This window comes from Salmo salar, chromosome ssa27, assembly GCF_905237065.1.
Source record: "Salmo salar chromosome ssa27, Ssal_v3.1, whole genome shotgun sequence".
Classification (NCBI taxonomy): domain Eukaryota; kingdom Metazoa; phylum Chordata; class Actinopteri; order Salmoniformes; family Salmonidae; genus Salmo; species Salmo salar.
This window is the reverse complement of record NC_059468.1, coordinates 27,820,426-27,846,035: the sequence shown is the minus strand read 5'-3', so window position 1 is coordinate 27,846,035 and position 25,610 is coordinate 27,820,426. Positions and strand designations below refer to the sequence as shown.

The following is a 25,610-nucleotide window of genomic DNA, read 5'->3' as shown; positions in this document are numbered from 1 at the left end:
CTATCCCATGTGTTGTTGTTTTTGTCGCACTGCTTTATCTTGGCCAGGTCACAGTTGTAAATGAGAACTTGTTCTCAACTGGCCTACCTGGTTACATAAAGGTGAAATAAATAAATAAATAAATACAATGAACCCAGAAGAATCAATTAGAATTTCCATGATTCTACAGTCTCATTCTGACCAGCCAACAATATATTTGCCCCCCTAACCACCTCACCCATGCACCCCTCACTACTCTCCCCCATGCCCTCCACCAATACACCCCTCACCCCCAGCCTCTCACCCTCTCACAGCCGTCGGAAGCATTGCCTATGCCAGTCTTGCCCTCGTCTCCTTTCTCTCCCTTGGTGCCCGCCATGCCTGGTACCCCTGGCAAGCCCTTGGAGCAGTCCTCACACACCTTCTGCAGCAGAGGACACACACACTTTGACGACATGAAGTGTGTGAGCTCAATGTACACTGCATGGACACAGTTCATGCATGTTTGTGTTATGTATAATCACATCAGTAGAGCTCATGCATATAAATCCAAGAGCAGTACTAGAGAACTATATTTCCCAGAGTGCACCTCTCTACCTCCTGTCTTACCTTTCCATCTCCTCGACTGGGGTCCTCATCCTGAGGCAGCCTCAGATGCTGAGGAAGGGCAGGGGGGTGAGAGGGGGAGAGGAGAGTAAAATGTAAAGGAGAGGGAGGGGGGAAAAAGGCTCCAAGTAGATGTTGCCCTTGGAAACTGATCAAAAATCAGTTTATCCTACACAACTCCTAGCCTTAACCACTAGGGAGCTGCCAATGTAAAACTGATCTTAGATCAGCATCTAGGGGTAACTTCATCCTTCTACAGTAAAATGTTGAAATACAATTACAATTTATAAGTACAGTTGACCTCTGCACATTGGATGCAGTGCAAATGGTGTTGAACTGCAGTACAGTCCAAATTTAATGAACGATCCATTCTGAAGTCCCAAATAGCACTCAATTCCCTGTGTAGTGTATTACTTTTGGCCAGAGTCACATAGGCCACTAGAGGGAATAGGGTGCCATTTAAGATTTGCCCAAGGAGACACAAAACATTCAAAATCACAAGGTTTTGCAAGTCTTTCAAAACACGTTGGTATTCAAATCCAGGCATTTATTGGGATCATTGTTGGGAGTTTGAAAGTTGATTGATTTACCTGCATGGGTGGTCTGAAACATTCTTACCACTCCAATCACACCAGGAAACCCACTCACAGTACAATACTGCCACATTTGAGCAGTGGGGCCCGTCGTACAGTGAGAGAACCTGTGAATTGCACTTAGCCTGGTTTCAAAATCTGTTGGCTTTGTTCAAACGGTTGTTATTAGCCAGAAGAGCTCATTTGAGCTAGCATGATGCAGCTCATTAGGTTTGTTAAACTCAGGCTGTGTGCATTAACAGGATGTCTCAGAGAGAAGAATCATTATATGTCAATGATATTTACTTTATACTTTCAATATACTCCTATTTAAATATCCTTTACTTTTGCTAAATTGTTCTTTTATCCTTTTTAAATGGATTAATTTGTATTCAACAAACTCGTCTGTTAAATTATGTTTCTAATAATGTTTTGTGGTTTTAAGGATATGTTTTAATTAGCTAAGATTAAGATAAGAGGGAATTAAGAATTTATCTAAGAATGAAACTTTTTAATAGTCTGTTTTAGGCATTTAAATCCATTGACATATAACATGCAGGCAGGGCCATGGGGCTAGAGAGGAGCTGGTGGGTCAGTATGTCTGTCTACTGATGTTAGGACTGGACCACTTAGTGAGTGTGTATAATGTGAGCGTGTGTGTGTGTGTGTGTGTGTGTGTGTGTGAGTTTGTGAAGCCAAGTTTCCACTGTGGCTAGATTGATTATTGTGGGGAGGGTGTATGTGTGTGTGTGTGTGTGTGTGTGTGTATGTGGCAGGGGGCTGAGCTGGATGCCAGCTATATGGAAAATAGACCTCATAGTGCAGTCCTCTCAACAGCAGATCTACAGGCTCTTACTGTACTCAGCATAACAAGGCTGAACAACAGAGTACAGCAAAGCTCTTCGACTCAAACTAATGGCTGCACTCACATACTCACACACTCACACACTGCATTTATGAAACTACACCAACAATGTGTGTGTGTGTGTGTGTGTGTACGTGCATGCTTTTGAGGCACAAATCAATGGTAAAAGTCTTTCTGAAATGCAGAAAGTGCATTTCAACACTAAAAGTCTTTGAGCTGAGTGCGTTCATTGTTCTAGCTGCCACTAAGTCGTGGTGTGTCTACTGTATAGTTATGTCCAAAGTCTAGAGATCCTCAATGAACTTCTGCCAGAGTGCTCCACTCACAACACAGACCTACAACCCAACCAGGCTCCTCCCTCCTTGCACCGTCCAATCACAAAGCTGCAGCACTCATCTAGCCCCGCCTCCTCTGTCTGGCATGGATTGGGGTCAAATCCATTTCAATTTAGACAATTCAGCTAATGAATTCCAATTATTGAATCAGAAAGTGTCATTGGTATTCATTGATATTGTTTTTCACAATTCTGGAATTTGATTTTCAAATCACTTTCCGATGTGTCTGAATTGGAATGGAAGTGACTCCAACCCTTCTGTCTTATTACTTACAGTTCTCCCAGGCAGACCCGGCTGCCCTGGTACCCCGTCGTTGCCAGGGTTACCCTGAAAGAAGGAACTGAGATTCAACTGGTTTTAGCCTATCACAGGCTTGCCACATCCCTCTCCACCAATGGTCAGGGGGGGTTAGAGGTTCGAGGTTGTAGGAACAACCAATCACCCGTGTTCTCCCTTTCCTGGTTTATGTTCAGACTCTTTTGGTTGTCTAGTTTTTAAAGCACTATTTAAATTCATTTAAATAGTTTGATTCATGTTTGGTTTAAATTGTTTGATTATTTTGTAATTAAAAAAACCACAACACCAGATTGAATAGCATGCAGGGATCACTATGCAAGAGGTCAAACAATATATCTGTTTTAACTGCTTTGATTTGAACAGGATATTTGTGTGCAAATTTGATTCATGCACACAAAATTGTTCAGTGCTTGATGAACACATGAACATCATATTCAGACAAATCAATCTATTTTCTTACACAGTGAACTCAGCCTGGTCTTCATGAACCAATGTTACATCTTCGTTTACCATTAACCTGTTTTAAATGTGTAAAATGTTGTTGAGAATTAGTTTAGATTTAACATTTCCCACAAAATCTGAGGAAATATTCTTCTAAAACTTTATTTGAAGGTTTTTAATTCATAATAATTGTACTAATGCTAAAATAACTATTTAATGATGTATAAGGAGTTTATAACCAAACCTTCAAATGAAGTGTCATCAATATTCCCAACAATCCCAATGTATCATATGTTGATAGAAGTAGTTAACATTCCCAAAGCTTCCCACAAGAGTTAGTGAATGTTTAAAGCAGGGCTATGACTTAACAAAGACTCCCATTAATACATATATATATATATTTACAGCCCACAAGGTTAACAATAGCATAGAGCTTCACTACATGAATACGGTTGACTTTAAATGTTACTGTATTTATGCAATAGTTCTTTATGTACTTGCATATTTACTTTTACTATTGTGTAACATGTTTACATTAAGAATTTAAGATTAATGAAATCATTTGCTATTTTAATTCTCCATTAATTTGCATTTAGAGTTGCATTAGCCACAACCTCAAGCTGCCCAAGCTAGAACCCAATGTTCAATCCAAACCTGAAAAGGAAATGAGTGACATGGAAGGTGGAATAGAAAAGAGGTACAGGAGGAGAGAAACATAGTATGGAGGAAGATGAAGAACAAGAGTGAGAACAATGGAGTGGCGAACAGAAGAGAGAGAGAAAGAGAGAAAGGAAACAGAGAGGCAGGGACAGAAGAATGAGAGAGATAAGAGAGAGAGAGAGAGAGAGAGAAAGCAAAGGGGGAGAGAGAGAAATAGCGAAAAAGAGAGAGAGAGGAACAGAAGAGAGTGTGAGAGAGACAGTGAGAGAGAGACAGTGAGAGATACATGCTCTGCTCACACCTACCGCTCACATCTACCGTGACAACAACAACACAAGACACTATGGAACACAAAGCTGCTTTTTGGCCTAAAGAGCAGGTACCCAGACTTCATCAAAGAAATTGGAAATACAGACATTGTCATATTTCAAGAAACATGGTATAAAGGAGACGGACCCACTAGTTGCCCTCTAGGTTACAGAGAGCTGGTAGTCCGATCTACCAAACTACCAGGTGTGAAACAGGTAAGAGACTCAGGGGGTATGCTAATTTGGTATAGAGCAGATCTAACCCACTCCATTAAATTTGTCATAACAGGAACATTTTACATTTGGCTATAAATTACTAAGGAAATTATCTCAACAGAGAAAAATGTCCTCATGTGTGCTACATACAGTTGAAGTAGGAAGTTTACATACACCTTAGCCAAATACATTTAAACTCCGTTTTTCACAATTCCTGACATTTAATCCTAGTAAAAATTCCCTGTCTTAGGTCAGTTAGGATCACCACTTTATTTTAAGAATATGAAATGTCAGAATAATAGTAGAGAGAATGATATATTTCAGTTATTTATTTATTTCATCACATTCCCAGTTAGTCAGAAGTTTACATACACTCAATTAGTATTTGGTAGCATTGCCTTTAAATTTTTTAACTTGGGTCAAACGTTTTGGGTAGCCTTCCACAAGCTTGTAACTGAGTCAGGTTTGAAGGCCTCCTTGCTCGCACACACTTTTTCAGTTCTGCCCACAAATCTTCTATAGGATTGAGGTCAGGGCTTTGTGATGGCCACTCCAATACCTTGACTTTGTTGTCCTTAAGCCATTTTGCCACAACTTTGGAAGTATGCTTGGGGTCATTGTCCATTTGGAAGACCCATTTGCGACCAAGCTTTAACTTCCTGACTGATGTCTTGAGATGTTGCTTCACTATATCCACATAATTGTCCTCCCTCATGATGCCATCTATTTTGTGAAGTGCTCCAGTCCTTCCTGCAGCAAAGCACCCCCACAATATGATGCTGCCACCCCCGTGCTTCACGATTGGGATGGTGTTCTTCAGCTTGCAGGCCTTCCCCTTTTTCCTCCAAACATAACGATGGTCATTATGGCCAAACAGTTCTATTTTTGTTTCATCAGACCAGAGGACATTTCTCCAAAAAGTACGATCTTTGTCCCCATGTGCAGTTGCAAACCATAGTCTGGCTTTTTATGGCGGTTTTGGAGCAGTGGCTTCTTCCTTGCTGAGTGGCCTTTCAGGTTATGTCGATATAGGACTCGTTTTACTGTGGATATAGGTACTTTTGTACCTGTTTCCTCTAGCATCTTCACAAGGTCCTTTGCTGTTGTTCTGGGATTGATTTGCACATTTCGCATCAAAGTACGTTCATCCATAGGAGACAGAATGCGTCTCCTTCCTGAGCAGTGTGATGGCTGCGTGGTCCCATGGTGTTTATACTTGCGTACAATTGCTTGTACAGATGAACATGGCACTTTCAGGCTCCCAAGGATGAACCAAACTTGTGGAGGTCTACAATTCTTTTCTGAGGTCTTGCCTGATTTCTTTTGATTTCCCCATGATGTCAAGCAAAGAGGCACTGAGTTTTAAGGTAGGCCTTAAACATCCACAGGTACACCTCCAATTGACTCAAATGATGTCAATTAGCCTATCAGAAGCTTCTAAAGCCATGACATCATTTTCTGGAATTTTCCAAGCTGTTTAAAGGCACAGTCAACTTAGTGTATGTAAACTTCTGACCCACTGGAATTGTGATACGTGAAACAATCTGTCTGTAAACAATTGTTGGAAAAATTACTTGTGTCATGCACAAAGTAGATGTCCCAACCAACTTGCCAAACTATAGTTTGTTAACAAGAAATTTGTGGAGTGGTTGAAAAACGAGTTTTAACAAGAAGTTAAGCCTTATTTTGACATATTGCATGTGTATTTTCAAGATTGTTAAATATTTACAATTCTGTAGTTTGAATTTGGCGTCCTGCACGTTCACTGGATGTTGGTCAGGTGGGACGCTATCATCCCACCTATCCTAGAGAAGTTAATGACTCCAACCTAAGTGTATTTAAACTTCCAACTTCAACTGTATATCCACCCAATAGAATCTCCATATTTTAACGATGACAGCTTCTCCATCCTAGAGGGGGAGACAAACCATTTCCAGGCCCAGGGACATGTACTAGTCTGTGGCGACCTAAATTCCAGAACTGGACAAGAACCTGAAACTCTCAGCACACAGGGGGACAAACACCTACCTGGAGGTGACAGGATTCCCTCCCCAATATACACCCCTAGACACAATTATGACAACATAACCAACAAAAACGGGTCACAACTCCTGCAGCTCTGTCGGATGCTGGGGACTCCTATGGTAAGTACACCTATAGCTCATCTCTTGGCAGTAGTACTGTAAACTACTTTATCACTGACTTCAGCCCAGAGTCTCTTAGAGTGTTTACAGTCAGTCCACTGACACCCATATCAGATCACAGCAAAATCACACTCTACTTGAACAGAGCTATGCTCGATCATGAGGCATCAAAGACAAAGGAACTGAATAATATTAAGAAATACTATAGATGGAAGGAAAGTAGTGTGGAAATCTATCAAAAAACTATTAGGCAACAACAAATTCAATCCCTTCTAGACAATTTCCTGGACAAAATGTTTCACTGCAATAGTGAAGGTGTAAAAAACCTAAACAGTATATTTGACCTCTCAGCTTCCCTGTCAAATCCAAAAATGTCAAGCAGACAACCTAAGAAAATTAACAACAATGACAAATGGTTTGATGAAGAATGCAAAAACCTAAGAAAGAAATTGAGAAACCTATCCACCCAAAAACTTGAACCTACGCCTTCACTATGGTAAATCACTAAAACAATACTGAAATACACTACGGAAAAAGAAGGAACAGCATATCAGAAATAAGCTCAATTTAATTGAAGAATCCATAGAATCTATGGATAAAACACTTTTTGGCTCTATAACAAAGAACAAACAGCAAGAACATATACATGTGTAACGCCCTGGCCATAGAGAGGGGTTTTTTGTTCTTTATTTTTGGTTAGGCCAGGGTGTTACATTGGGTGGGTGTTCTATGTTCCTTTTTCTATGTTTTGGTATTTCTTTGTTTTGGGCCGTGTGTAGGGCTCCCAATCAGGCACAGCTGAAGCTCGTTATTGCTGATTGGGAGTCACACATAAGGAGCATGTTTTTCCTTTGGGTTTTGTGGGTAATTGTTTCTGTTTAGAGTATTTTCCTAACAGGACTGTTTGCTGTCGGTTTTGTTCATTTTGTAGTGTTCTCTTGTTTTTTAAAATAAAAATTCTAATGATGAACACATCCTCTGCTGCACCTTGGTTCCCTCTTACAGACAGCCGTTACAGAATTACCCACCAAAAACGGACCAAGCAGCAGAGGAAGGAGAGGCACCAGGAGAAGGACTCATGGACTTTGGAGAAGATGGAGAGGATCGTTCAGGATTCCTGGAGATGGGAGGAATTACTGGACGAAGGTGAACCATGGCCTCAAGCTGGGGAGTATCGCCGCCCGCAGTGGGAGATCGAGGCGGCGAGAGCTGAGAGGCGCTGGTATGAGGAGAGGGAGCGCAACGGACACGGGAGTCAGCCCCACAATTTTTTTTGGGGGGGGGGCACACGGGGAGATTGGCGGAGTCAGGTGGTAGACCTAAGCCAACTCCCCGTGCTTACCGGAAGCAGCGTGGTACTGGTAAGACACCGTGTTATGCTGTGGAGCGCACGGTGTCCCCAGTGCGCGTTCAAAGCCCGGTGCGCTACATACCAGCCCACCGCAAGTGCCATGCGAGTGCAGGCATCGAGCCAGGGCGGATGGTGCCAGCTCAGCGCGTCTGGTCTCCAGTGCGCCTCCTCGGTCCAGGTTATCCTGCGCCGGCGTTGCGCACTGTGTCTCCAGAGCGCTGGGAGGGTCCAGTTCGCCCAATGCCTGCTCTCCGCCCGTGCCGGGCCAAAGTGGGCATTCAGCCTGGAGTGTGGGTAAAGAGTGTCCATACCAGAACTCCAGTGCTCCCCCACAGCCCGGTTTATCCTGTGCCACCTCCCAGGACCAGGCCTCCAGTGGGTCTCCCCATCCTGGTCCATCCTGTGCCACCTCCCAGGACTAGGCCTCCAGTGGGTCTCCCCATCCTGGTCCGTCCTGTGCCACCTCCCAGGACTAGGCCTCCAGTGGGTCTCACCTGTCCAGAGCTGCCCGCCAGTCAACAGTCGTCAGAGCTGCCCGCCAGTCAACAGTCGCCAGAGCTGCCCGTCAGTCAACAGTCGCCAGAGCTGCCCGCCAGTCAACAGTCGCCAGAGCTGCCCGCCAGTCAACAGTCGCCAGAGTGGCCAGACTGCCCTGAACTGCCGGAGTGGCCAGACTGCCCTGAACTGCCGGAGTGGCCAGACTGCCCTGAACTGCCAGAGTGGCCAGACTGCCCTGAACTGCCAGAGTGGCCAGACTGCCCTGAACTGCCAGAGTGGCCAGACTGCCCTGAACTGCCAGAGTGGCCAGACTGCCCTGAACTGCCAGAGTGGCCAGACTGCCCTGAACTGCCAGAGTGGTCAGGGTCGCCCGCCAGCCGGGCGCAGCCATCGCCGCCCGCCAGCCGGGCGCAGTCAGCGTCGCCCACCAGACCTTCGGCGCGGCCAGGTGCGCCACCTAAGAGGGCGACGTCAAGGGTGGAGCAGAGGCCACGTCCCGCACCTGAGCCGCCGCCGTAAGAAGGCCCACCCGGACCCTCCCCTTCAGAGTCAGGTTTTGCGGCCGGAGTCCGCACCTTTGGGGGGGGTACTGTAACGCCCTGGCCATAGAGAGGGGTTTTTTGTTCTTTATTTTTGGTTAGGCCAGGGTGTTACATTGGGTGGGCGTTCTATGTTCCTTTTTCTATGTTTTGGTATTTCTTTGTTTTGGGCCGTATGCGTGGCTCCCAATCAGGCACAGCTGAAGCTCGTTATTGCTGATTGGGAGTCACACATAAGGAGCATGTTTTTCCTTTGGGTTTTGTGGGTAATTGTTTCTGTTTAGAGTATTTTCCTAACAGGACCGTTTGCTGTCGTTTTTGTTCATTTTGTAGTGTTCTCTTGCTTTTTTGAATTAAAATTCTAATGATGAACACATCCTCTGCTGCACCTTGGTTCCCTCTTACAGACAGCCGTTACAACATGATCAAAAACAAATCTTAGAATCAACTATTAAAGACTACCAGAACCCACTGGACCCCCAATTACATTGAATGAACTACAGGAAAAAATAAAAACCCTCCAACCCAAAAAGGCCTGTGGGGTTGATGGTATCCTAAATAAATTGATAAAATATAAAGACCACAAATTCCAATTGGCTATTCTTAACCTGTTATGGCTAGGGGGCAGTATTTTCACAGCCGGATAAAAAAACGTACCCGATTTTTAATCTGATTATTACTCCTGCCCAGAAACTAGAATATGCATATAATTATTAGCTTTGGATAGAAAACACTCAAGTTTCTAAAACTGTTTGAATGGTGTCTGAGTATAACAGAACTCATTTGGCAGGCCAAAACCTGAGAAGATTCCATGCAGGAAGTGCCCTGTCTGACAATTTCTTGATTATCTCTATCCATTACAGAGGATCTCTGCTGTTACGTGACACTTCCTACGGCTCCCATGGGCTCTCAGAAGGCGGCAAAAAGCTGAATCGTGGCTTTGCAGGCTCTGGCTGAAAAAAAAGTAGCGCGTTTGGGTAGTGGCTGGTTACAGTACTGTGAGACTCAGGCTCGTGCCCGCGTCGACCCCATGCTTTGTTTTCTTTTGTCTGTTTACCTAAACGCAGATTCCCGGTCGGAATATTATCGCTTTTTTATGAGAAAAATGGCATAAAAATTGATTTTAACCTGTTAGGGCTAGGGGGCAGTATTGATACGGCTGGATAAAAACGTACCCGATTTAATCTGGTTACTACTCCTGCCCAGTAACTAGAATATGCATATAATTATTGGCTTTGGATAGAAAACACCCTAAAGTTTCTAAAACTGTTTGAATGGTGTCTGTGAGTATAACAGAACTCATATGGCAGGCAAAAACCTGAGAAGATTTCATGCAGGAAGTGGCCTGTCTGACAAGGTGTCGTTCTTCTTGCCTCTGTTTATTGAAGACTGAGGATCTCTGCTATAACGTGACACTTCCTACGGCTCCCATAGGCTCTCAGAAGGCGGCAAAAAGCTGAATCGTGGCTTTGCAGGCTCTGGCTGAAAAAAAGTAGCGCGTTTGGGTAGTGGCTGGTTACAGTACTGTGAGACTCAGGCGCGTGCCCGCGTCGACCGAATGCTTTGTTTTCTTTCCTCTGTTTACCTAAACGCAGATTCCCGGTCGGAATATTATCGCTTTTTTACGAGAAAAATTGCATAAAAATGGATTTTAAACAGCGGTTGACATGCTTCGAAGTACGGTAATGGAATATTTAGAATTTTTTGGTCACGAATTGCGCCATGCTCGTGACCCTTATTTACACTTCGGATAGTGTCTTGAACGCACAAACAAAACGCCGCTATTTGGATATAACGATGGATTATTTTGGACCAAACCAACATTTGTTATTGAAGTAGCAGTCCTGGGAGTGCATTCTGACGAAGAACATCAAAGGTAATCAAACTTTTGTAATAGTAAATTTGACTTTGGTCAGGGCTAAACTTGGTGGGTGTCTAAATAGCTAGCCGTGATGGCTGGGCTATCTACTGAGAATATTGCAAAATGTGCTTTCACCGAAAAGCTATTTTAAAATCGGACACCTCGATTGCACAAAGGAGTTCTGTATCTATAATTCTTAAAATAATTGTTATGTTTTTTGTGAACGTTTATCGTGAGTAATTTAGTAAATTCACCGGAGGTTTGCTAGTTCTGAACGTCACATGCCAATGTAAAAAGCTGGTTTTGATATAAATATGAACTTGATTGAACAAAACATGCATGTATTGTATAACATAATGTCCTAGGTGTGTCATCTGATGAAGATCATCAAAGGTTAGTGCTGCATTTAGCTGTCTTCTGGGTTTTTGTGACATTATATGCTAGCTTGAAAAATGGGTGTCTGATTATTTCTGGCTGGGTACTCTGCTGACATAATCTAATGTTTTGCTTTCGTTGTAAAGCCTTTTTGAAATCGTACAGTGTGGTTAGATAAAGGAGAGTCTTGTCTTTAAAATGGTGTAAAATAGTCATATGTTTGAGAAATTGAAGTAATAGCATTTCTAAGGTATTTGAAAATCGCGCCACGGGATTACACTGGCTGTTGCGTAGGTGGGACGATTTCGTCCCGCCTAGCCCAGAGAGGTTAAACAGCGGTTGACATGCTTCGAAGTACGGTAATGGAATATTTAGAAATCTTTTGTCACGAATTGCGCCATGCTCGTGACCCTTATTTACACTTCGGATAGTGTCTTGAACGCACAAACAAAACGCTGCTATTTGGATATAACGATGGATTATTTTGAACCAAACCAACATTTGTTATTGAAGTAGAAGTCCTGGGAGTGCATTCTGACGAAGTCAGCAAAGGTAATAACATTTTTCTAATAATAAATCTGACTTTGGTGAAGGCTAAACTTGCTGGGTGTCTAAATAGCTAGCCCTGTGATGCCGGGCTGTGTACTCAGAATATTGTAAAATGTGCTTTCACCGAAAAGCTATTTTAAAATTGGACACCTCGATTGCACAAAGGAGTTCTGTATCTATAATTCTTAAAATAATTGTTATGTTTTTTGTGAACGTTTATCGTGAGTAATTTAGTAAATTCACCGGAGGTTTGCGGGGGGTATGCTAGTTCTGAACGTCACATGCTAATGTAAAAAGCTGGTTTTTGATATAAATATGAACTTGATTGAACAAAACATGCATGTATTGTATAACATAATGTCCTAGGTGTGTCATCTGATGAAGATCATCAAAGGTTAGTGCTGCATTTAGCTGTGGTTTTGTTTTTTGTGACATTATATGCTAGCTTGAAAAATGGGTGTCTGATTATTTCTGGCTGGGTACTCTGCTGACATAATCTAATGTTTTGCTTTCGCTGTAAAGCCTTTTTGAAATCAGACAGTGTGGTTAGATAAAGGAGAGTCTTGTCTTTAAAATGTTGTGAAATAGTCATATGTTTGAAAAATTGAAGTTTTCGGATTTTAGAGGAGTTTGTATTTCGCGCCACGCCCATCATTGGATATTGGAGCAGGTGTTCCGCTTGCGGAACGTCTAGATGTAAGAGGTTAAACTATTTAATATCATACTCAGCTCTGGCATATTCCCCAATATTTGGAACCAAGGACTGATCACCCCAATCCACAAAAGTGGAGACAAATTTGACCCCAATAACTACCATGGGATATGCATCAAGAGCAACCTTGGGATAATCCTCTGCATTATGATTAACAGCAGACTCTTACATTTCTTCAGTGAAAACAATGTACTGAGCAAATGTCAAATTGGCATTTTCCCATATTACCGTGCGACAGACCACATATTCACCCTGCACACCCTAATTGACAAACAAACAAACCAAAAAAAAGGGAAAGTCTTCTCATGCTTTGTTGATTTAAAAAAGCTTTTGACTCAATTTGGCATGAGGACCTGCTATTCAAATTGATGGATAGTGGTGTTGGGGGAAAAACATACAACATTATAAAATCTATGTACACAAACAACAAGTGTGCAGTTAAAATTGGAAAAAACACACACATTTCTTTCCACAGGGCCGGGGGGTGAGACAGGGATGCAGCTTATGCCCCACCCTCTTCAACATATATATCAATGAATCGGCGAGGGCACTAGAACAGTCTGCATCACCTGGCCTCACCCTACTAGAATCTGAAGTCAAATGTCTACTGTTTGCTGATGATCTGGTGCTTCTGTCCCCAACCAAGGAGGGTCTACAGCAGCACCTTGATCTTCTGCACAGATTCTGTCAGACCTGGGCCCTGACAGTAAATCTCAGTAAGACAAAAATAATGGTGTTCCAAAAAAGGTCCAGTTGCCAAGACCACAAATACAAATTCCATCTAGACACCGTGGCCCTAGAGCACACAAAGAACTATACATACCTCGGCCTAAATATCAGCGCCACAGGTAACTTCCACAAAGCTGTGAACGATCTGAGAGACAAGGCAAGAAGGGCCTTCTATGCCATCAAAAGGAACATAAAATGTGACATACCAATAGGATCTGGCTAAAAATACCCGAATCATTTACAGAACCCATTGTCCTTTATGGTTGTGAGGTCTGGGGTCCGCTCACCAGCCAAGAATTCACAAAATGGGACAACCACCAAACTGAGACTCTGCAGAATTAGGCCGATACCCGATAATGATCAAAATCCAAAAAAGAGCTGTTAAATTCTACAACCACCTAAAAGGAAGCGATTCCCAAACCTTCCAAAGCAAAGCCATCACCTACAAGACATGATCCTGGAGAAGAGTCCCCTTAAACAAGCTGGTCCTGGGGCTCTGTTCACAAACACAAACAGACCCCACAGAGCCCCAGGACAGCAACACAATTAGAACTAACCATATCACACATTGGAAAGAATTTACAAAAAAAACTGAGCGAACTAGAATGCTATTTGTCCCTAAACAGAGAGTACACAGCGGCAGAATACCTGACCACTGTGACTGACCCAACATTAAGGAAATATTTGACTATGTACAGACTCAGTGAGCATAGCCTTGCTATTGAGAAAGGCCTCCGAAGGCAGACCTGGTTCTCAAGAGAAGACAGGCTATATGCACACTGCCCACAAAATGAGGTGGAAACTGAGCTGCACTTCCTAACCTTCTGCCAAATGTATGACCATATTAAAGACACATATTTCCCTCAGATTACACAGACCTACAAAGAATTAGAATACCAACCCAATTTTGATAAACTCCCATATCTACTGGGTGAAATACCACAGTGTGCCATCACAGCAGCAAGATTTGTAACCTGTTGCCACAAGAAAAGGGCAACCAGTGAAGAACAAACACCATTGTAAATCCAACCTATATTTATGTTTATTTATTTTCCGTTTTGTACTTGAACTATTTGCACATCGTTGCAACACTGTATATAGACATAATATTACATTTGAAATGTCTTCATTCTTTTGGAATGTCTACTGTTAATTTTCTATTGTTACTTCACTTTTGTTTATTATCTAGTTCACTTGCTTTGGCAATGTAAACATATGTTTCCCATGCCAATAAAGCCCTTAAATTGAAATTTAATTGAGAGAGAAGAGCGAGAGAGATAGAACAGCCAAGGTACATTCATGTTGATGAATGCCATTTGAGAGGTTAAAGATGTACAGAGATAAAGAGGAACGGGTAAGGAAGGAGTACCCCTGCTGTACCCCTTGCTTGTGTGTTGTAAAGGGTTAAGTGACATGACCCCACCACCCTGCTCCCCCTCTCTCCTACCTGGGGTCCTGTGATGCCGATGAAGCCCTGTGGCCCAGGAGGACCAGGAGGACCTGGTGGTCCCGGAGGCCCCTGGAACACACACACACACACACACACACACACACACACACACACACACACACACACACACACACACACACACACACACACACACTGAGCGAACCACACAGCATTGACAGGCACCATTTGTAGCCTAATTGTTCCAACAACAAACACATATTCAGTTGATATTCAGTCAAATGGCACAAGAGAAAACCAAGAGGCAGTCATGGCTAGTAGATGACAGAGAGATCAGACCTGCCACGTGTTTCCTCCCAGAGTTCCTGGTGCTCCCTGCAAGGCAAGAGCAGTCAAATTCAGAGCACATCATCAGCAGATCATATGTGTTCATGAACAAACACTGACACCCTGCAGTGAAAAAATAATCCTGCAGATGAAACCAGTTAAAAGAGAGCTGGGTGTGTGTGTGTGTGTGTGTGTGTGTGTGTGTGTGTGTGTGTGTGTGTGTGTGTGTGTGTGTGTGTGTGTGTATGTGTGAGTGAGTGTGTCCCCTGCAGAGAGATAACTACCCTGAAGTTGAACTTAAAACGAGTTTTAGATGACCACGTTGTGGCATGTGTGTGTGTACTGTATGCGTGGATCTGTGTGTGGGTGTTGACCTAGCCATACTCACCGGTCCACCTGTTCCTGTGTATGGAGAGCTGATACAGTTACAGTCTCCAGGTTCACCCTGAAAACACAGACCTCTCATAGATCACACAGAGAAGCTGTGAAATAACCAGTGGCGTGTATTCATAGATGCCATGGGAAGACAGGCTTCTCCCCAAAAAAATTGACCAACAAAAAACAACATATAAAATAAATGTATCTTTCGAAAATCAAAATAATTTATTTTGACTCTCTGTGATTCATAATTTTCCTTCAGTTAGCAAGAGGCTGAATGTATCTCACTGGAGAAAGCATCTGAGCAAGCGAAACAGAGCCCCTCTGTCTCAGTATGTGTACCCCATCTATCTGATGCTGTCTGATCAAAAAGAGTATGACATTGTTGCCGCCCGTAGCATTGAATGCAAGGGAAGCCAGCGAGCACTTGGACTCCCTTGATAAAAAAAGGTTAAATAATAGCTAATCAGTGTTGAGCTAAACTGAGTGAGTGTCAAGGGAAGACAGTTTGGATTTGTCTCCACATCAACCACATCAAAAGCAAAATATAATTTACAGAAAATAAGTATATTGTTGAATCTCATTGTGTTGTTTCCTCCAGTGGCTAGCTAGCTAGCTAAAATCGCCCCTTTCCTAAATGAGCCACTAGGGATTTGGGCTTGGATTTACCAAATTCTCTGTACTGGCCAATGACTATACCTGTGATTCTGATCCAATCATAAATTCATACATTGTGCCCCTGATCTGAGAGGATGGAAGTTCAGCATGTAGCTAGATGTAAGATAATGTTAACTAGCTGGCTAATCATTGCCCATGAATGGAAGTTAGGCTAGCGAGCAAGCATTTTAGCCAGGTAGCCTAGCACAACAAAAACTAAAAGCGTGTACTGTATGACAGAGTACTAGACCGTTTTGCCAACATGAAAGAGAGGAGGATGGCATTGGCTTTTCTCTACAAGTAGGGTGAGCCACATCATATTTAGCTCACGTTTATTAGACTAAATTGTCTTTGGCATCTTTTACTTGTCATTGTATTACACTAAGCATAGGTTATTTGATGATGTTGAAGTTGGAATGGTGCTGGAATAGTGGAGGCAGCTCCTGTTTTCTTTGCGACTTGCGGTAACTCTCTGTGGTTCTAAATCAATAGTTGTTTAGTATTCTGAAAATGTCGGAAAAATTAATAACTTGCTTGACCATGCTGTAGGTCATGTAACTGTTTGTTAGAGGCAATATGTTTTGTGGACTTCACAGGACAGATGTTGCTCTCCAGTTTTGTGATGAAACAAAGTTGAGGTGGAATTTATTCTGCTACTGTGTCTTCTCATTCATATTTCAATAGTCCTAGTCCTGTTCACTTGGTCTGATGGTAGCTCTAATTAATAATCCTAGTCCTGTTCAGTTGGTCTGATGGTAGCTCTAATTAATAATCCTAGTCCTGTTCAGTTGGTCTGATGGTAGCTCTAATTAATAATCCTAGTCCTGTTCAGTTGGTCTGATGGTAGCTCTAATTAATAATCCTAGTCCTGTTCAGTTGGTCTGATGGTAGCTCTAATTAATAATCCTAGTCCTGTTCAGTTGGTCTGATGGTAGCTCTAATTAATAGTCCTAGTCCTGTTCTTAAAGCTCCTTTACTTCCCTTGTCTATTTGGATCCCACACACTTGTCACCTCCTCTGCTACTCTGTCTGTGCCTTGAGGGTGTGTGTGTGTGTGTGTGTGTTTGTGTGCGTGTAAGCATCTGCCTATGTGTGTGTGTGTGTGTGTGTGTGTGTGTGCTGGTGAAGCATCCCCAGTGATTACCATCTGTTACCCCCTGCCTCCAAACCTCTTAACACTTCTTCATCTTCACAAATGCTAGGCTTACCTTGTCCCCCTTGGCTCCGTCAGTTCCCTGCAAGACAGAAACACACACACACACACACACACACACACACACACACACACACACACACACACACACACACACACGGTTAGTGTGGCCTTGTCATTGCAGACGATAAAGCTTGCAAGGAAAGTAGTCAGGAGCAGAGAGGGGCGACAGGAGACACTATGGCTCTGTTATGGATTGAGGCGGCCTTCATTAACTATTAGACTAAATATAATCATCTTTAAACTTTAAAAACACTGAGTCTGTAGAAACTAGTGATCTTAGCTCACACACTATTACACAGTACTATGAAAGGTGTACAATTCACACTGACTACACAATTTCAATACAATGTTACTGTGTTGTGTTTTCAATGTGACACCACTCACATCTCTTCCATCGGCTCCTGGGATTCCATTGGATCCACCTTTGCCGTCTTTACCCTGGGTTGGGAATGGGATAAGTATGGAGACAGCAATCACTCAATGGCTTTGACTAGAGTTAATACACATATGCATGCACACACACACACACACACACACACACACACACACACACACACACACACACACACACACACACACACACACACACACACACACACACACACACACACACACACACACACACACACACACAAATCTCTTACCGGGGGTCCTGTAACACCTACACCCATGGGCCCCTGTGGCCCTGGAGGCCCCTCCTCTCCTTTAGGACCCTGTGAAAAGCAAATACATACACACAAGAATGAGAACTTTGTGTGTGAGTGTGCGTGTTTATGTGTTGATGCACGTATAATATATGTGTATGTGTTCTACCTTGGTCTGTGTGTGTGTGTGTGTGTGTGTGTGTGTGTGTGTGTGTGTGTGTGTGTGTGTGTGTGTGTGTGTGTGTGTGGGTGTGTGTGTGTGTGTGTGTGTGTGTGTGTGTACCATGTCCCCAGCAGGCCCAACTGGTCCAGTAAGTCCTCTAATTCCCTGAGGACCCTGTAGAGGAACAGCATGATGCAAATGAACATGATAGAAGGAGACTACAGAGACCATTATACAGTACATACTGGAGGCATCATTATTTGATCTAATATTTTTATGACTTACTGCCACCCCTGGTAGGCCCCTGGGTCCTTCTGCTCCCTGAAAATAGGAGCGAGAGAGAGACAGAGAGAGAGAGAGAGACAGAGAGAGAGAGAGAGACAGAGACAGACAGAGAGAGAGAGAGAGAGAGAGAGAGAGAGAGAGAGAAAGGTTTAAAGAGATGGGTGGTGAGTTGAGCTCAGAGAAACAGATGATTCATCAACAGTAGAACAATGGCAGAACCTTGATGAACAAGTCTGGATATTGTCTTCCTCATTCCATCTCTCATTCCCATCACTTTGTGTGTGTGTGTCTCGTGTGTGTGCGTGAGTTTGTGTGTGTGTTTGTACACAAACCTGCATGTGTGTGTATACAGTATATCTGACTACCTATACACTTGAGGAATATTAGCATGTTGATTCAGACTGTGAGCATGTTGATCCTGAAGGAATGTTAGCATGTTGATTCAGAAGAAATGTTAGCATGCTGATGCAGAATGTTAACATGTTGACCCAGAAGGAATGTTAACATGTTGATCCAGAAGGAATGTTAACATGTTGATCCAGAAGGAATTTTAGCATGTTGATCCAGAAGGAATTTTAGCATGTTGATCCAGAAGGAATGTTAACATGTTGATCCAGAAGGAATGTTAACATGTTGATCCAGAAGGTATGTTAACATGTTGCTCCAGAAGGTATGTTAACATGTTGATCCAGAAGGAATTTTGGCATGTTGATCCAGAAGGAATGTTAACATGTTGATCCAGAAGGTATGTTAACATGTTGATCCAGAAGGAATTTTGGCATGTTGATCCAGAAGGAATGTTAACATGTTGATTCAGAAGGAATGTTAACATGTTGATCCAGAAGGAATGTTAACATGTTGATCCAGAAGGTATGTTAACATGTTGATCCAGAAGGAATGTTAACATGTTGATCCAGAAGGAATGTTAACATGTTGATCCAGAAGGAATGTTAACATGTTGATCCAGAAGGTATGTTAACATGTTGATCCAGAAGGAATGTTAACATGTTGATCCAGAAGGTATGTTAACATGTTGATCCAGAAGGAATGTTAGCATGTTGATCCAGAAGGTATGTTAACATGTTGCTCCAGAAGGTATGTTAACATGTTGATCCAGAAGGAATTTTGGCATGTTGATCCAGAAGGAATGTTAACATGTTGATTCAGAAGGTATGTTAACATGTTGATCCAGAAGGAATGTTAACATGTTGATCCAGAAGGTATGTTAACATGTTGATCCAGAAGGAATGTTAGCATGTTGATCCAGAAGGAATGTTAACATGTTGATCCAGAAGGAATGGTAACATGTTTATCCAGAAGGTATGTTAACATGTTGATCCAGAAGGTATGTTAACATGTTGATCCAGAAGGTATGTTAACATGTTGATCCAGAATGAATGTTAGAATGTTGATCTAGGAAGAATGTTAACATGTTGATCCAGAAGGTATGTTAACATGTTGATCCAGAAGGAATGTTAACATGTTGATCCAGAAGGTATGTTAACATGTTGATCCAGAAGGTATGTTAACATGTTGATCCAGAAGGAATGTTAACATGTTGATCCAGAAGGAATGTTAACATGTTGATCCAGAAGGTATGTTAACATGTTGATCCAGAAGGAATTTTGGCATGTTGATCCAGAAGGAATGTTAACATGTTGATCCAGAAGGTATGTTAACATGTTGATCCAGAAGGTATGTTAACATGTTGATCCAGAATGAATGTTAGAATGTTGATCTAGGAAGAATGTTAACATGTTGATCCAGAAGGTATGTTAACATGTTGAGCCAGAAGGAATGTTAACATGTTGATCCAGAAGGTATGTTAACATGTTGATCCAGAAGGAATTTTAGCATGTTGATCCAGAAGGAATGTTAACATGTTGATCCAGAAGGTATGTTAACATGTTGATCCAGAAGGAATTTTGGCATGTTGATCCAGAAGGAATGTTAACATGTTGATCCAGAAGGAATGTTAGCATGTTGATCCTGAAGGAATGTTAACATGTTGATCCAGAAGGAATGTTAACATGTTGATCCAGAAGGAATTTTAGCATGTTGATCCAGAAGGAATGTTAACATGTTGATCCAGAAGGAATGTTAACATGTTGATCCAGAAGGAATGTTAACATGTTGATCCAGAAGGAATGTTAACATGTTGATCCAGAATGAATGTTAACATGTTGATCCAGAAGGAATGTTAGCATGTTGATCCAGAAGGAATGTTAACATGTTGATCCAGAAGGAATGTTAGCATGTTGATCCAGAAGGAATGTTAACATGTTGATCCAGAAGGAATGCTAACATGTTGATCCAGAAGGAATTCCAGACTACATCCCAGGATAGGAGAGAGAATGGATCAGGGTAATTCAGAGATAGAACATTTCAAGCTAAAAGATGGGAAAGTCTGATACCTCTACTAAACCAGTTGGGGATAATTGTGTCTGAATTACTTTGCCACATAACCCTGACATCTATTTTCAACAGTTGGATAGTGGGTACCCACTGGGCACAGACGTCAGTTCAACGTCTGGTTTTGATTTATATTTGGTTGAGTTGTCAACAAAACATCTCACCATATCATTGGATTTAAGTTAAAAGCTGGGTGAAAAAAATATGAAATTCCCTTACGTTGATCCAATCAGTTTTCCACTTTGATTCAACTTCATCACATTACATTTTTGGGGGTTGAAATGACGTGGAAACAACATTGATTCAACCAGTTGTTGCCCAGTTGATATGTGGGTAATAAAAAAATGTATGTATGTAAGTATGGGAAAGCTTCAGAAAAACACTAGCAAAACTTTTATTTTGAGGTGAACAATCTCTTCAATGTTTACGAGTCAAACTCATTCCACGAAGGGTCGATTGTCTGCGGGTTTTCGCTTCTCCCTTGTACTTGATTGATGAATTTTGGACACTGTGTTAACTAACCTCCAAACAAGCTTCAATGCCATACAACACTCCTTCTGTGGCCTCCAACTGCTCTTAAACGCTAGTGAAACTAAATGCATGCTTTTCAACCGTTCGCTGCCCGCACCCGCCCGCCCGACTAGCATCACTACTCTGGACGGTTCTGACTTATGTGGACAACTACAAATACCTAGGTGTCTGGCTAGACTGTAAACTCTCCTTCCAGACTCACATTAAACATCTCCAATCCAAAATTAAATCAAGAATTGACTTCCTATTTCGCAACAAAGCATCCTTCACTCACACCGCCAAACATACCCTCGTAAAACTGACTATCCTTCTGATCCTCGACTTCGGCGATGTCATTTACAAAATAGATTCCAATACTCTACTCAGCAAACTGGATGCAGTCTATCACAGTGCCATCCGTTTTGTCACCAAAGCCCCTTATACCACCCACCACTGCGACCTGTATGCTCTAGTCGGCTGGCCCTCGCTACATATTCGTCGCCAGACCCACTGGCTCCAGGTCATCTATAAGTCTTTGCTAGGTAAAGCTCCGCCTTATCTCAGCTCACTGATCACGATAACAACACCCACTCGTAGCACGCGCTCCAGCAGGTATATCTCACTGGTCACTCCCAAAGCCAACACCTCTTTGGCCGCCTTTTCTTCCAGTTCTCTGCTGCCAATTACTGGAACGAATTGCAAAAATCGCTGAAGCTGGAGACTTATATTTCCCTCACTAACTTTAAACATCAGCTATCTGAGCAGCTAACCGATCGCTGCAGCTGTACATAGCCCATCTGTAAATAGCCCACCCAATCTACCTACCTCATCCCCATATTGCTTTTATTTACTTTTCTGCTCTTTTGCACACCAGTATTTCTACTTGTACATCATTATCTGCTCATCTATCACTCCAGTGTTAATCTGCCAAATTGTAATTACTTCGCTACTATGGCCTATTTATTGCCTTACCTCCTCACGGCATTTGCACACACTGTATATTGACTTAATTTTTTTTCTATTGTGTTATTGACGGTACGCTTGTTTATTCCATGTGTAACTCTGTGTTGTTGTTTGTGTCGTACTGCTTTGCTTTATCTTGGGCAGGTCGCAGTTGTAAATGAGAACTTGTTCTCAACTAGCCTACCTGGTTAAATAAAGGTGAAATAAAAATAAATAAAAGGTCACTGATTAGTAAGGAACCCCCCTCACCTGGTTGTCTAGGTCTTAATTGAAATAAAAACTAAAAACCATGAGACACTAGGCCCTCTGTGGAATGAGTTTGACACACCTGACCTAGATGTTCAAAAAATGTCTTACCTGAGGTCCTGGGATGCCCACCCCTTCAACTCCTGTGTCACCCTACAGGGAGCAGCACAGACACACACACGGAGTCAGCACAGACACACACACAGAGTCAGCACAGACACACACACACGGAGTCAGCACATCCACACACACTGAGTCAGCACAGACACACACACACACACACACACACACACACACACACACACACACACGGAGTCAGCACAGACACACACACACACACACACACACACACACACACACACACACACACACACACACACACACACACACACGGAGTCAGCACAGACACACACACACACACACACACACACACACACACACACACACACACACAGAGTCAGCACAGACACACACACTGAGTCAGCACAGACACACACACTGAGTCAGTACAGACACACACACTGAGTCAGCACAGACACACACACACTGAGTCAGCACAGACACACACACACTGAGTCAGCACAGACACACACACACACTGAGTCAGCATAGACACACACACACTGAGTCAGCATAGACACACACACACTGAGTCAGCATAGACACACACACACTGAGTCAGCACAGACACACACACACGGAGTCAGCACATCCACACACACTGAGTCAGCACAGACACACACACACACACACACACACACACACACACACACGGAGTCAGCACAGCACACACACACACACACACACACACACACACACACACACACACACACACACACACACACACACACGGAGTCAGCACAGACACACACACACACACACACACACACACACACACACACACACACACACACACACACACACAGAGTCAGCACAGACACACACACTGAGTCAGCACAGACACACACACTGAGTCAGTACAGACACACACACTGAGTCAGCACAGACACACACACACTGAGTCAGCACAGACACACACACACTGAGTCAGCACAGACACACACACACACTGAGTCAGCATAGACACACACACACTGAGTCAGCATAGACACACACACACTGAGTCAGCATAGACACACACACACTGAGTCAGCACAGACACACACACACGTTGAGTAAGCACAGAAACACACACACATTGAGTCAGCACAGACACACACACTGAGTCAGTACAGACACACACAGTGAGTCAGTACAGACACACACACAGTGAGTCAGCACAAACACACACACAAAGTCAGCACAGACACATACACTGAGTCAGTACAGACACACACACAGTGAGTCAGCACAGACACACACACACTGAGTCAGCACAGACACACACACACTGAGTCAGCACAGACACACACACACACTGAGTCAGCACAGATACACATGGAGTCAGCACAGACACACACATGGAGTCAGCACAGACACACACACAGAGTCAGCACACACACACACACTGAGTCAGTACAGACACACACACAGAGTCAGCACAGACACACACACACATTGAGTCAGCACAGACACACACACACAGAGTCAGCACACACACACACGGAGTCAGCACACACACACACGGAGTCAGCACACACACACACGCAGTCAGTACAGACACACACACATTGAGTCAGCACAGACACACACACGGAGTCAGCACAGACACACACACTGAGTCAGTACAGACACACACACAGTGAGTCAGTACAGGCACACACAGTGAGTCAGCACAGACACACACACAGTGAGTCAGTACAGACACACAAACAGTGAGTCAGTACAGACACACACACACTAAGTCAGCACAGACACACACACTAAGTCAGCACATCCACACACACTGAGTCAGCACAGACACACACACTGAGTCAGCACAGTAACACACACACGGAGTCAGCACAGACACACACAACACACACACACACTGAGTCAGCACAGACACACACACACAGAGTCAGCACAGACACAAACACTGAGTCAGCACAGAGACACACACTAGGTCAGCACAGAGACACACACACTGAGTCAGCATAGACACACACATACTGAGTCAGCATAGACACACACACACTGAGTCAGCATAGACACACACACATTCAGTCAGCACAGACACACACACACATTGAGTCAGCACAGACACACACACTGAGTCAGCACAGACACACACACTGAGTCAGCACAGACACACACACTGAGTCAGCACAGACACACACACAGTGAGTCAGCACAAACACACACACACTGAGTCAGTACAAACACACACACACTGAGTCAGCACAGACACACACACACACTGAGTCAGCACAGACACACACACACTGAGTCAGCACAGACAAAAACACACTGAGTCAGCACAGACACACACACACACACTGAGTCAGCACAGACACACACACACTGAGTCAGCACAGACACACATGGAGTCAGCACAGACACACACATGGAGTCAGCACAGACACACACACAGAGTCAGCACAGACACACACACACACATTGAGTCAGCACAGACACACACACGGAGTCAGCACACACACACACACACACACTGAGTCAGTACAGACACACACACTGAGTCAGTACAGACACACACACAGTGAGTCAGCACAGACACACACACAGAGTCAGCACAGACACACACACACAAACACGGAGTCAGCACAGACACACACACTGAGTCAGCACAGACACACACACTGAGTCAGCACATCCACACACACTGAGTCAGCACAGACACACACACTGAGTCAGCACAGACATACACACTGAGTCAGCACAGACACACACACTGAGTCAGCACAGACACACACACACGGAGTCAGCACAGCCACACACACTGAGTCAGCACAGCCACACACACTGAGTCAGCACATCCACACACACTGAGTCAGCACAGCCACACACACTGAGTCAGCACAGAGACACACACTGAGTCAGCACAGAGACACACACTGAGTCAGCACAGACACACACACACTGAGTCAGCACAGATACACACACTGAGTCAGCACAGACACACACACTCAGTCAGCCACTAGTGAAACTCACACCAACCCTTGTACATGAGCATGGCAAATGATCATACTGTACCTGGCTTCCTTTTTGTCCTATAGGCCCTTGGACACCGGGAAGACCTGGTTTGCCCTGGTAGATGGAAAGGTAGAAAGAGAAGATAGAGAAGAAAAATAAAGAAGAAGTGTAAAGTACCAGTCAAAAGTTTGGACATACTCAACACTCATTAAAGTTTTTAACAGTTTTATTCTATTTTCTACATTGTAGAATAATAGTGAAGACTTCAAAACTATTAAATAACACATATGGA

General features: G+C 43.3%; 1 protein-coding gene across 6 annotated transcripts in view; it reads right to left on the bottom strand.

Moving 5' to 3' along the window:
* The window catches only part of LOC106588839 (collagen alpha-1(XVI) chain-like), a 117,280-nt gene that overhangs the window by 16,781 nt on the left and 74,889 nt on the right, over positions 1-25,610 (bottom strand). For 3 of the 6 annotated variants that reach the window (XM_014178315.2, XM_014178312.2, XM_014178313.2), the window contains 13 exons: positions 25,379-25,432; positions 22,358-22,399; positions 18,116-18,151; positions 17,951-18,004; positions 17,668-17,736; positions 17,408-17,461; positions 17,016-17,042; positions 15,161-15,217; positions 14,785-14,820; positions 14,485-14,556; positions 2,631-2,684; positions 589-636; positions 284-403 (listed from right to left, as the gene is read on the bottom strand). In XM_014178315.2, the coding sequence (XP_014033790.1) occupies positions 284-403; positions 589-636; positions 2,631-2,684; positions 14,485-14,556; positions 14,785-14,820; positions 15,161-15,217; positions 17,016-17,042; positions 17,408-17,461; positions 17,668-17,736; positions 17,951-18,004; positions 18,116-18,151; positions 22,358-22,399; positions 25,379-25,432 (723 nt within the window). The remainder of the gene's footprint in view (positions 1-283; positions 404-588; positions 637-2,630; positions 2,685-14,484; positions 14,557-14,784; positions 14,821-15,160; positions 15,218-17,015; positions 17,043-17,407; positions 17,462-17,667; positions 17,737-17,950; positions 18,005-18,115; positions 18,152-22,357; positions 22,400-25,378; positions 25,433-25,610) is intronic. The other 3 variants (XM_045709603.1, XM_045709604.1, XM_014178314.2) reach the window with 3 other exon arrangements.